General features: G+C 37.7%; 2 protein-coding genes across 17 annotated transcripts in view; one reads left to right on the plus strand and one right to left on the minus strand.

Annotated features, from left to right (window-relative positions):
• Nucleotides 1–1933, plus strand: part of MYBPC3 (myosin binding protein C3) — a 57529-nt gene extending 55596 nt beyond the window's left edge. Inside the window, exon 35 of the mRNA XM_090140912.1 lies at nucleotides 338–1933. The gene's annotated coding sequence lies outside the window, so the exon portion shown is untranslated. The remainder of the gene's footprint in view (nucleotides 1–337) is intronic.
• Nucleotides 1934–9552: 7619 nt separating this feature from the next.
• The window catches only part of MADD (MAP kinase activating death domain), a 67975-nt gene continuing 65143 nt past the window's right edge, over nucleotides 9553–12384 (minus strand). For all 16 annotated transcript variants that reach the window (XM_031593414.2, XM_090140896.1, XM_090140900.1 and 13 more), the window contains 2 exons: nucleotides 12006–12052; nucleotides 9553–11089 (listed from right to left, as the gene is read on the minus strand). In XM_031593414.2, coding sequence (XP_031449274.1) covers nucleotides 10982–11089; nucleotides 12006–12052 — 155 coding nt within the window. In that variant the 3' untranslated portion in view covers nucleotides 9553–10981. The remainder of the gene's footprint in view (nucleotides 11090–12005; nucleotides 12053–12384) is intronic.

The following is a 12384-nucleotide window of genomic DNA, read 5'->3' on the forward strand; positions in this document are numbered from 1 at the left end:
ATCATGTGATCGCATTCTTACAAGACAGTTTGTTTGGGTTTTTTTTGTCAATATTTCACAGGTCCCAACCTTCACTACGCTGTGCACAGTGTAGAAACCCATAAAACTAATGGAGTACTTTATTTTCTTTCCTTAACTCACTACAAGTACCTCCTCTATGAGACCATATGCTATTTATTAACATGAAGAAAACTGTCATCAATAATATGTATGCATTACTTTAACCAAATGTGGTTAAAATTACTCTGCATCTAGAAATGTAACGTGCATTGTAGACATTTCAAACATGAAATTGATGTATTTGACACTAAATCCTTCTCCCTGTTTTCTGTCTCAGCCCTGGAATGGAATTTGAAGAGATGAAAAATGAAGAAATTAATGAATGATAACTTCACTTACACTTAAGAGTTCTGCACATGTTAAAAGTCATTTAATGTGTAGGTTGCTCCAAAAGTAATGCCTCCTATTAATTTTAATGGAAACTACAACAGATACAAGAGCACAATAATACTATTTGATAGAAAAAATTCTCAGCTATAAAACACTTTTTTTTTTTCCCCCCCCAACACAGTCACCACCATTAGCTAAGCATTTTCACCATCAATAAACAAAAGCCTGTATTCTCTGCTCATAACAGTCCATATCAGAAAAGATGAGAAACTGTCACTGTTGCCACTGCCTCGCTGTGCTCACATCGACAGTTTGGTCTCCATAACTGTCCAGCAAATGGTGATGAATGACAGTGGGTGCCATTTTCTCTGCACGGAGGAGTTCAGTTCCACACCTTTGCCTCATACACACTTCTATGGCAGACCCATTTTGTCAGACTGCCCCTCTGCTGCCATCTGTCAGCAGACAGCAACAAAATGTAATGGAGTATTGGCAGGAAGGTTCAACCTCTGCTGCCACACCACCAACATCCACCCCTGGTTTCATAGGCTGACATCAGAGAATAGGAGGCATTGCTTTTGGAGCAGCCCTCATACAAACAAATTATTTCTAACACTGAATCACCTTTCCTTATATTGATCTCTGCACAGTAGAAAGTAACTTCCAGCTCTTCTGCTTTTACTGCCAAGGCTTGAAATATCCACTTCCATGCTCTTGGGCATATATTTATAGAAACACATCTGAAACACACTGTTTGAGAATCTATGGGTTAGGGTACTGCTCTTTTTTATACATGAAGTGGTTTATTTGATAATTAACTACTGTTAACTACTGATAACTACTGTTTTTTTTTAAGTTTTTGAAAAGACACCCACATAGACTTTCAGGTATTATATGTTTTTGCAGCCAATCCTAGACATCACCCTCATCTACAGAGAAAACATTGTACATCAGATGAAACACTGAAAGATGCAAAGAAATACTATTTGCACATTAAAAAAAATCAAAACAAAAAGCTTGTAATAAATGCAATAACTTTACTGTCATCAGATATCACTGGAGGCTTTTGAAAGTCTACGAATGCTATGTATATTATTGCAGATAATTATGTCTAATTAAGAGAAGTTGGGGAAATTGTGGCATTTTTTCTTTCTCACTTATTAGTTTGAATAGGATTTGTTGAGATTCTTGGACCCGCATTAGTTTCTGGCTGGAAAGTATTTTTTCATAAAATCACAATAGCAGAGAAAGTGGGAAGATGAAATTAATCCAGGAAACAGCATGCTTGGGAAGAAGCAACAGAAAGAGCTAAAGTAACACCATTCCTCTACATCCAATATGTCAATTGAGAAGGTAAAAGTGTGTCTGACACAGCACATTAGCTGCACTAAACAAGCAATTGTATCTTCATAATTAAAACACTTATGTAATGAGACATGTATTTTGGTTATTTTATTACAGTATCAGAACAAGGACAGACCTTGAACATCAGTGTCAGCATTTGTCTGCAATACACCACTGTTACTCTACAAATAAATAAAAGTGATGGAAAATATGCAAAGAAGTCTACACTGTTTTGTTCTTTATTCTTCCAGGCAACACTGTTATTCTAAAAGAAAGGCACATGTAATATGTAGAAGTCAGAAATGTCCTACATCACAAATAATTTTATTACCTACTACTGGAATGTTAAGTGGATTTTTACAGGATCAACCCAGCATCTGTAGAACAATAGCTATTGCAGAGACTGAATTGCAAGAGCTTAGATTGCAAAGGACACTTTATCCTAAAGAGAAGCAGGTGTTATAACAAATACTTTGTATAATCAGAAAAGTGTTTCATGCAGAGAACAGATTTTACAGATGCTGTAATAGGATACAATACTGAAAGAGTACAAAAATAAACCAAAAGACACTAAGAAAATGGCATTTTCCATTTGAATTTTAGCTATTCAACATGAGCAAAGTGCTTTCAGGAAAAGCAGTACTTCAAAAGTGAACATTTATTCTTCCTCTCACTTGGAAAAGAAGTACACTGTATTAAATGTTAGTTAATCATATTTTTCATGAAATGTTGTTTAAATGGTCTTCAAGTCCAAAACTCTACCATATGCATAGATGTCTCTCACATACATGTAAATCCAAAGCTGAAGTTACAAAAACAAAAAAAACAAACAAAAAACCCCAAACCACTCCAGTTAACTTTCTGAAAACATGAATCCTAAATTCAAAAACCAAAGCACTGCTCACACACCAAAGAGAGGAAATGGGGAAAGGTGCATCCACAAGATCAGAACTTTCTAATAATAAGTTTTAAAAAGACCCTCAGAAATTTCTGTGTGTTTATCGACCATTCTGTATCACAATTTATCTTTTCCATTTCTGATGATGATCTTGACCATACAGTTAATTCATCATTAATTCCGGGTTGTTAAGAAATACATACATGATGTTCATCCCTATATAATTAAAACTAATAAACTCATCAGCTTCTCCCAGATGTAGGTGGTTATGGACAAAAAACCGTCTCAATTTCCCCCATCACACCTGAAAACCTACATGACAGATAATGGTTTTTAAACTTAACTTCTGTGTGGGATTTCCTCTGCTACAAAATGAGATTGGCTTATGGTTTCTAATGCTGTGGCAAGTATTTGTATGCTGCAGTTGTGAAGTACTATTAGTAGTATAACTATTATTTTCTTTTTTGCAAATACGCAAGGTAAGATCAGTCGTGAAAACATTATTAACAAGGGCCAGACAATTTAATAAAACAAATCCACTGAAGTGTTGCATTTAAATCTGACAAGGATCTGTTTGATCCTAGTGAAGGGAAGCTTTGCTTAATAATCCTCATAAAGAAGTCACAAAACTGAGTCGTGGAAGGAAAGCAAACCTTACCAGTACTCCTTATTTTCTTTAGTTACTGTATGAGTTTGCCTCATAGTGCAAATCTTGACCGTTATTCTGCAAGAGAAAAAAAAAAAAAAAAAAAAAGCGAGTTAATGGCTGAGCTGCACTTTGTAAATACAATAAAAGAGCAAAAAATAATGCAACAACAGAAAAAAGGATGAAGGAGAAACAACAGAACGTGAAATCCAGGAGAGAACAAAAATAAATAAATCAAAAGCCAAAGTGTACCACACCTAACAAAAAACCTCTCCTTCAGGTGCAGTGCCACAACGCAATGAACTCGTCAGGGACGAAGGACTGGCTTTTCTGTGCAAACACCAACTGCTGTCTTACTAATTACTCTGCTGCTATACCGCACTACCCGAATCGCACTTAAACGGCACAGCGCTGAGCTCCTCTTCATGGCGGTGACACGTGTGTTTTATGTATTTATTTATCTGCCCTCCTTCAACGCCAGCGCCTGACTCTTAGGTAGCGGAGGCGCAACGGGGGAACGCCGCAGCACCACCTCAGCGCTTCCCGCCCAGCAGCGCCGCGTGCCGCCCGCCGCCATCGGGGCGCTCGTGCCGGCCGCCTCGCGCCGCGGAACATCGGCCCGCCGTTGCTCTGCGACAGCAGGCAGCGCGGGGCTGGCCGTGCCAGGGAGCACCGAGGTGCACCGCGCTGCTGTCACAAACCGCCGCTCAGACGCACCTCGCGCTTCACATCTTCCCTTCGCGCTGCAGTTTTAAATAAATTTAGAAGTAAGTTTCTAGGAGGCCCCTTTGCGAGAACCCGCTGCGAGGTTTGCAATGGCTAAACAGAATCGCTGCAAGTTGAGCGTAGGGCATTAAGGTAAAGGTTGATGGAGCCCAGTCCATCCCATCAGAACGTTTAAATGGTGTAAAGCGCCCTACCAGCACGAGTTCATCCTGCTCCCAGAGGAGATAACGCGTTCATTGGGACCACCTGGCAGGGGGAAGAGCAGCAGTCAGTCCATTAGTGCCTCAGCACCTTTGCTTTCAGTCAAGTAAAAAGAAAAGCCACAAGAATGCTTGGTATTCGATACTGCTCTTCTACAAAAGGCAACGATAATTTTTAGTCACTTTTTTGAATTTGTCAAAGCTTACTATATCAAACGACATATCAAAATTGAATTTGACTCACTGAAAATTACAGTGAGAGGTCAGGAGGTTCCTACATTATCGTAACAAAGCGTTTCCATTCAAGTCAAGGTAGATATCTAAGATAGTCTCTATACCTCACCTGCAGGAATCGTTCCTTCTAAGAAAGTATTCTTGTGCTAGCTGTTCTGTGAGAGGTCTGCAATTGAGTAGAATGGGTACAAACAGAAAAAAATAGCAAATCAATGGCAATTCCTCTTTAACTTAATGTTTCAATGGTCAATAAAGATCAATAAAGGAAATGGTGTTTTGGGAAGGGACAGAAGTCATTTGTGTTGCCTTTATCGCAGAATAGCTTTAAATTAAAATCCTTTTGTGTTTAGGAGAAAAATTTGGAACTATCACGTCCAGGAGCATGTTTAGAAATAAAGCCATTCCTGTCTCCTTACAAATGATTTTTTTTAAGAACAGTCCACAGCGATTAAAAATAGCCCACTGATACCTTTCAAGTGCCTCCCAACCACAGACCTCTATATTAGGGCAACAAAAGCTGTCACCGAGATATCCTTCATCTGCCTTTGAGACGGTCCCTGTAGCAGTCTGCATAAGCGATGCGTCTCAGAACAGGTTGAACCGGTGAAAGTTTGAAAGAAACAGTTAAGAATAGCTTCATTTGTGTGGTCCTGATATGGAACAAAAACATCTACTATCTGTGCCAGGCAGAAGTGCTGACAACAAGCAGCCCTAAAACCACAGGTAACTACCCAACTAGCTACAAACGCATTTCTGGGACACCTACTTCAATGCATACAAAATAACTGTGGATAGGAAAACTATGGAATAAAACCTGGAAAAACATAAGTGGTGTGCCCTCTATTTTCTTCACCATGGAAAATCACCTGACTTTGAGTTCATATTCATTACGGTTTGTAAAACAAGTATCAGAAATATCACACAATTTTCACTGTTTGTTTACAAATACAGATGTGGGACTCAAATACATGAACTGAGGATGTGGATGAAAGTAACTTAGCCTCCAGTAAGGTTGCATAAGTAAGTATAGTAGATTTCGATCATTTCTACTTGTTAATTCCTCACTGGTGTAAGCAGGGCTAAGTACTACATGTTTATAATGCATTATATTTTCTTCTCTGCCCTCCAGCACAGAAAAATGTTAACGATTTGTACATTATTTTTAGGTTACGAGCCTGTTTTAGACAAATTTTCTATGATTTATGAAATGTAACTGTTTCCAATAAGGAATGCAGGGAAGAGCTGCTGCTGGGAGCCAGCATGGACCAGCAGAACTGATACTTTTTCCTCTTCCCTCAATGGCAGTCTTTCTCACTCCATCTGAAATAGTTTAAGTGCAAAAGAAATAAGAAGCTGAGGGATGAAAGAAGATGAAAGAGGGTGACAGAGAGCTTGCTAAGAGCTGGAGAGAGGAAAAAGACTGACTGGAAGTAGGGCAGAAGCCAGGTGAGCAAGAGATTGGCTAAGAGTGCAGCCTGGACTGCTTGGGCAGAGGCTGAAATATGATTTACACAATAACGGTGGGAGTGAGAAGTACCTATGAATAATGCTAAGGGAAGTGGAGAGAGACATCTGATGAGAAACTGAGGTTCAGAACTGAGACTGGCTGGCTGAGTCTAGGCCAAGAAACTAAGTGTGGGGAAACTGTGAGGAATCCAAGCAGGGAAACTGGAAGAAAAGGGAGAGACACTGCTTGCCATCCAGGATGCTGAGAAGATAGGCACTTTCAATGGTGTTACTGAGGGAAAATGAAAAGGCAAAAAAGAGTGAAAGAAGAGGAATGGAAATACAAGAGGTTTCATCTACTTGAAGGAAACAACTGTTTAGAGCTTTACTTGGTATTTTTCCTGCCACCGTTTGTTCCTTTTTGTGTATAGCTATTTTGGGAGAAGGGGATTTCTATTTCTATGTAGGTTCCTAAACCATGTTTATCACTATAGTAACTGTTGTAAATAGAAGCAGCACTGTTTGCCCTTGCCTGCTGCATGTATGGTTCTTTCTTTGTAGGACTGATGTTTTAAAACAAAATTAGACTGTGCTGGAAATGCTATGTCCCAGATGCATTGTACATGTAAACAGAACGTTAACTTTGAAATTACAGTTATACTAAGCACACACAAACAGAAAATTAGCCATTGTATCTGAGCTCAGAATCTGCTTTAAAGAAGTCCTCTGCTGTACTCACCTGCACTCAAACTCCAGTCACCAACACGAAGCTTTAAACCTTCAGACACAGAGCTGGAAAGAGGGGTCATATATCACTATTGTTTAAAGAATCAGCATGTTTTTTCTACTGTTTTATTGAAGAGCCACAATGGAAACAGCTGTAGGAACTCAAAGCTCCTGCTGACTCTGAACATCTTAAAGAGCGTTACAAGGTAGTACTGTACAAAAAGCCACTGCAGGTAGCAGAAGCAAGGAAACACCACTCAGTTGTTTGGAAATGTATTGTTGTGAAAAGCAAAACTGTCTGAACTGTGAATTCTGGAAGAACAAAAGCTCTTTGGCTTTATACTGACAAGATACTTTGCACAAAGGTGCTGCTTCTTACTCCTAATTCTCACATCTTTAGGAGGTAGGAGATGCTGTCTTTTACCAAAACTTTGCTTGTTTAAGAGCAGTGACTGAGTTCCTAAATACCACTGGCACAGAGGCCCTCTTTTCTCACAGAAGCAAGATCTCATTTCAGAGGCAGTTTTTTTCTAACTTTAATCCATTTGACAGTCAAGGGGAACTGAGATCTAAATATTACTCTCTACATGAGAAACGTAGCATTTATTTTCTATTTAGTTCTCAATTCAGTGAATGCAGGAGCCTGTGCCTGACACTGGGGCAGATGGCTGGCTTGTTCCTGCTCCTGATCAGCAATATTAGCTACTGCTTCCTTCTTTGCAATACACTTGGTGGGAACCCAGTACACTATTTTCACAACTCTAGAAATATTTTTATCTTTAGTATTGTCGTAACATAAAGGTTCCTATGATAGCATGGAATCAACCACATTTTTCCTTACCCTTTGATTACTAAGAATCTTACTTGGAATTTAAATTCTTAATTTACATCTACTAGCAATTTAGCTTTTGAAGAAGAACATTTCACCTTACAATCCCTTCTGCCCTGAAAGCATCAAAGTAAGAGGGCAGAGTTTACCTGAAGCTAATAAACAGTGTAGGAAGTTTTTATAAACATTTTCTTAAAGTAATGAATCATTTCAACATCCAACATTAAAAGTTTTCAAAAAATAGTTTTAATTTTCACTTAGCAAATGCCACCATTTTGACACTCACTGATACTGAATATTTTAACCTTTAAGATGTGCATCCTCTCATGTTAGGCACAAAAATGGCAGTCACAAACAGACAGACACCTTTTTTGGAACAGCACAATAAAGGTCTGCGATCCCACAGATAGTGGGAAAAACTGCCAGGAAAATCAGTCACAAATGCCAGTGTTTGCAGAGAACATTTAGTGGTCACTTTGAAAACCAACTTCCAGAAACAAGGAATTATAGCAGAACAAGAAACTGGTTCATGAAAAGCAAATACCTTAAGTTTTAAGGCAAGTTCATGAATTTCTGTCACATAATTACTGTATTCACTATTTGTCTAAGTGCTGTGGAAATTTCACATTAAATTAAATCACATTTATTAAAAAAAAAAAAAAAAAAAAGTTATCTTAAAATAATTTAACACTAAGTCACAGGCTCCTCCTAGTGGTAAAACTGGTAGATTAGCTATTTTGAAGTATTCTAACACTACTATTACCAGTTATTCTCAATTAGTCTTTCCTTTGGTTTTGGAAGGTTCTTGTTGCTGCTTAGGGAATTCTTACCTAAAGATCAAAAGAAGTAGGACATGTCAAAACACACGTAAATTGCTGAAGTTATTTTTTTCCTCAAAGGAAAAGTTTACATACCTTTCATACCTTAGGAGTGACGAAGATAAGTTGGAAGGGATTTTTCTTTACCTTGTTCTGAAAGACTTATTCTCTTAGAAAATTTTAAATCTGACCTCCAGATCTGTATTTGGTCTTCAGAGAATGGCACTGAGTATTTAGTAGCAGAAACATGGCTTTTCAGATGAACATGCTATATCCTCAGTTACCAGAACACCTGCCAAGTACAAGTACACATCATCAAGTATAAGAATGGATTTGTACGTTTCAAGAATTTCTTCAGTTTTGAAACCACATTTGGAGCAGAACCCCTGTGCTAGTCCACTTGCAGAGTCTGTTACTGATTCTTACTTGCCCCTGAAGAGCAACCTCTGCAACTACTCTTTAACAAACATTCTGTGGAAGGGAACAGGGGAGCATTTTTATCATAAGGCCATTTATAATCTTACTTGGGACTGAAGACTCCAGCAGCCTATACAGCACAGCACCAGAAGTTTGTACTTCAAACACACAAAAATACCCCTGCAAAAATACAGCTCTTACAGGAAAGAAGAGGGAGCTGTAGGTGACAAATGATGCTGTGCATTTAATTGCTATTTAAAACCTTAATTGTTCCTTTATAATTTCTAGATAACTGGTTTGAGTGTAGTAAGTCTTGCTATCGTAATATTTATAACTTACAAATAAATAGTGCACCTACATGGAACAAACATTGCAGTAAGTGGAACCTCTATGTAGTCTCCAGTGACTTCAGACTTCACTGAAGGATTTTCACTTTTAATACAATAATATCAAGAATAGTACATTTCTACAAATTTCAGTACTGCTATCAGAAAGCTTAGAGTCTATCAAAGAAAGCTTAGAGTTTAGCTATCAGAAAGCTTTGAGTTTATCGAAGAAAATAAAATACAAAACATGCTAATTTAGAGACTTAATTTCAGTTTTGCTTTCATATTAATCTTATGCTGCTTCTATTTGCAGGTGCACATAAAACTAATAATTCAGATGTCCATTTTTCTCATTCATGCCTTTCACTTTTTAAAAGTATCAATTATATGGATGTCGTGATGGAAGAAAACAATAACAAAAAATAGAAGTTCCAATTTTTCATGTGGAAAGAAATGCAATTATCCATTTATACTTTGCTCTTTTTCATTATTTCCTGTACGTGTACATTGTACTTTGTACATCACAACTAAAAGCAGTTAGATGCATGAATAGAAAACATAAAGCACAGGATAAAAACAAGTCACTGGTTGAATGACATTTTATTTTCACATTCAGACAGCTGTACAGTTTCTATAAATAGATGTTGTACTATAATATTTACATATTTTCCTCACTCATTACTAGTGTATTCCATTCAAAATAGTAGATCCCTGACCAAGCCAAAACAGGATTATTTCCAGATTCATTTACTCAGAATCCTACGTTAAAACATACAATACATCAGTTTGCATCAAGAGCATTTTTCCAGGTATTTCACAAGTATTATTTTTCTCTAGACAGTCTCACCTTCCAGCATCCTGAGAGCTTTCCAGACAAGTGCAGCACAGTTCAATAACAAAAACAAGATGCAAAATTCATATTCAGTCTACTCAAAATAAGGAATGCGATGGATAGTATTAACTGAGGGAGTTTCATTACACATTAACACAATATTTGAGAGGTTCCTTGATATACAAAAGTATAGATTGAAAAAAAGTAATAGATTAAAAGTTTTGGAGACAGTAATCCTTTGAGCTTCTGAGCACATTCTGCATGTTACTATAGAAATGTCTTGTACAGTTACAAATCCAGAATTACACTGGTACATTACAAGAGCTTCTGCCAATAACACTTCCAAGTTATACATTTCCTTTTTCATTTTCTGGTCCCTGCGATTAACTGCTATCAACTACACTGCTGGGATGCCTACAAACATTATTCAAACTCCCATCCAATCTAAAATCCACACAATTTAAGGGATGTCGGGGGTTTTCATGATACGTTGCTTTCAAGTTTCCTTTCTTTTTTCCACTTCAGAAGCAGTCATCTCCACAGATGGACCGATTTAATAACCAAACTACAATTTTCATATGTGATATTTTAAGACTATAGTAGCTTAATTGATCATCTTTACCAAAAGGGCTTGAAGAACTATATATCAAGAACTCCAATGATGGTGGGTAAAAGTGAACAACACAGAAGGCAAACAATAGAAAACATTACATTTAAACAACGTGCAGGACCAGACTGCTTTCACTGCACACAAGAGAATTGGAAAGCAGAAGTCAGCAGTTGTAAAGTGATAAGTCTGGAACAAGTACCACTAGAAACAAAAAACAACTGAACTTAAGCCATAGTAGTCATCTTAAGAAAAAAAAAAAAAAAGGATTCCAAGGAATGGCCAGAGTAGGCCATTCACAGCTGGATGCTGTTGCTCAAAACTGTCTGATGAACAGCCCATACAAAAACTCCACTAAGGATGAATTCAGAAGGAGACTGAGCAATGAAGTCTTAGATTTTTCTATGGGGAAAGACTTGCAGGGTCATACATAAATAACCAAGTTCTCAGAGAAGACAGGAAAGTGAGCTCCAGTAACTGCAGTAAAAATGGAAATACTGCACGTCAGGGTGCCATAGGGTAGGTATTTCCCAATATCATGATCAACTGGAAACTGGTCGAGGTGGTTTGCTTTTGTTTTCTGCCTCTTTCCCACGAATGGCAGCCACATAAGAGAAGAGACACAGCACGGAGTAGCAGATCTCGTGAGCCTACAAGAAGTTTGAAAGGGAGATAACAAAATTCAGATGATTTAGCATTTTACAAAATCCACTGCATTTTTTGTATTTTGGTGCATGCCTTTCTTTGTGAAATGACTGCTCTGGCTATAAACAAGATCTGGATGAAGTGTCCATACTACTTACTAACTGAAATAGAGAAGATGAACCATATAACAAAAAACCTTTGAGATAAAAGTACATTTCACAGATCAAGTTATTCTTCTCCCTCTTTATGAAGTATGGTCAGCTTCCATGCAATTACCAGATGTATGCAACTGTACTTCAGAGAAAATAACTGAAAACAATTCATTTATGATGATTATCACTGGCAGCTATTTCCTCCCTGTAAGATATATAAGCCTGATTAAATACATGTAAAAGTGCTAAGTACAATTATCAGCTGAATTCAAAAATTTTATCCAAAACTGAACTCGAAAACACAGCAATAATTCAACTGTATCGAAAGAATCAATACTTAGACCATTCTCTTGCACTTTTGTGAGGAGATGGGAACTTTTCATAAACTCAGCTAACAAGACCAGGAATTTGTTTCCTTTCCATCTGCTTTGTGAATTAGGGATTGTGTCCTGCACTGTCTTCAGTTTAATGCTTTCAATAGCATATTGTGCTGAAGATACAGATCCAAGCTAGCTGGATTGGTTTGATCTATTTAATGAAAGAGACCACACATTCTGTATTACCTGTAAGTTTCTCTAGTTACACTGAAACAAGAATCACCAAGTTTTCTGAGAGTTTTAACTAAGGGAAGACAACAAAAGAGCAGCCTGTTTTTCACTGTAGTGTTAGCGCTGCAAATCCTGCAATCTCAATGCAATTCTCTTCACCACATGATAATGTAAAGGTACATTCTCTAGAAAACTACCAGAAGGCATCACAGTTGACTCACCATTGGCGTCTTGTACTTGTGGCTCACCACTTCTTTAGTTTCAGGAACTAAAACCGGACGGGCAAGAGACAAAACAAAAAGTTCAAAAAAACGAGAGGAAAAAGGGAAAGAAACAGCACAATGTTCCCATAGGAAAGGAAAGGGATGCACACAGACAGCAGGTGCAGGAACAGGGCTCCTCACTACCCTCACTTCTAGGTTCTCTTTCTTTTCTTCATTTACATTATACATGTCCTTGACAATACTGATAATGAATTACTCAGGTTGGCAAAAATATTTTATTGTCTATGTCTGGAAAACCGTAATAGATATTTGATGGTTCTTAAGAGACCCTGGCTTTTCTACTAGTAGTTATTCCTGCTAGGCAGCAAAATTAATG

This window comes from Phasianus colchicus, chromosome 5 (genome assembly GCF_987193195.1).
Source record: "Phasianus colchicus chromosome 5, bPhaCol1.hap1.1, whole genome shotgun sequence".
Classification (NCBI taxonomy): domain Eukaryota; kingdom Metazoa; phylum Chordata; class Aves; order Galliformes; family Phasianidae; genus Phasianus; species Phasianus colchicus.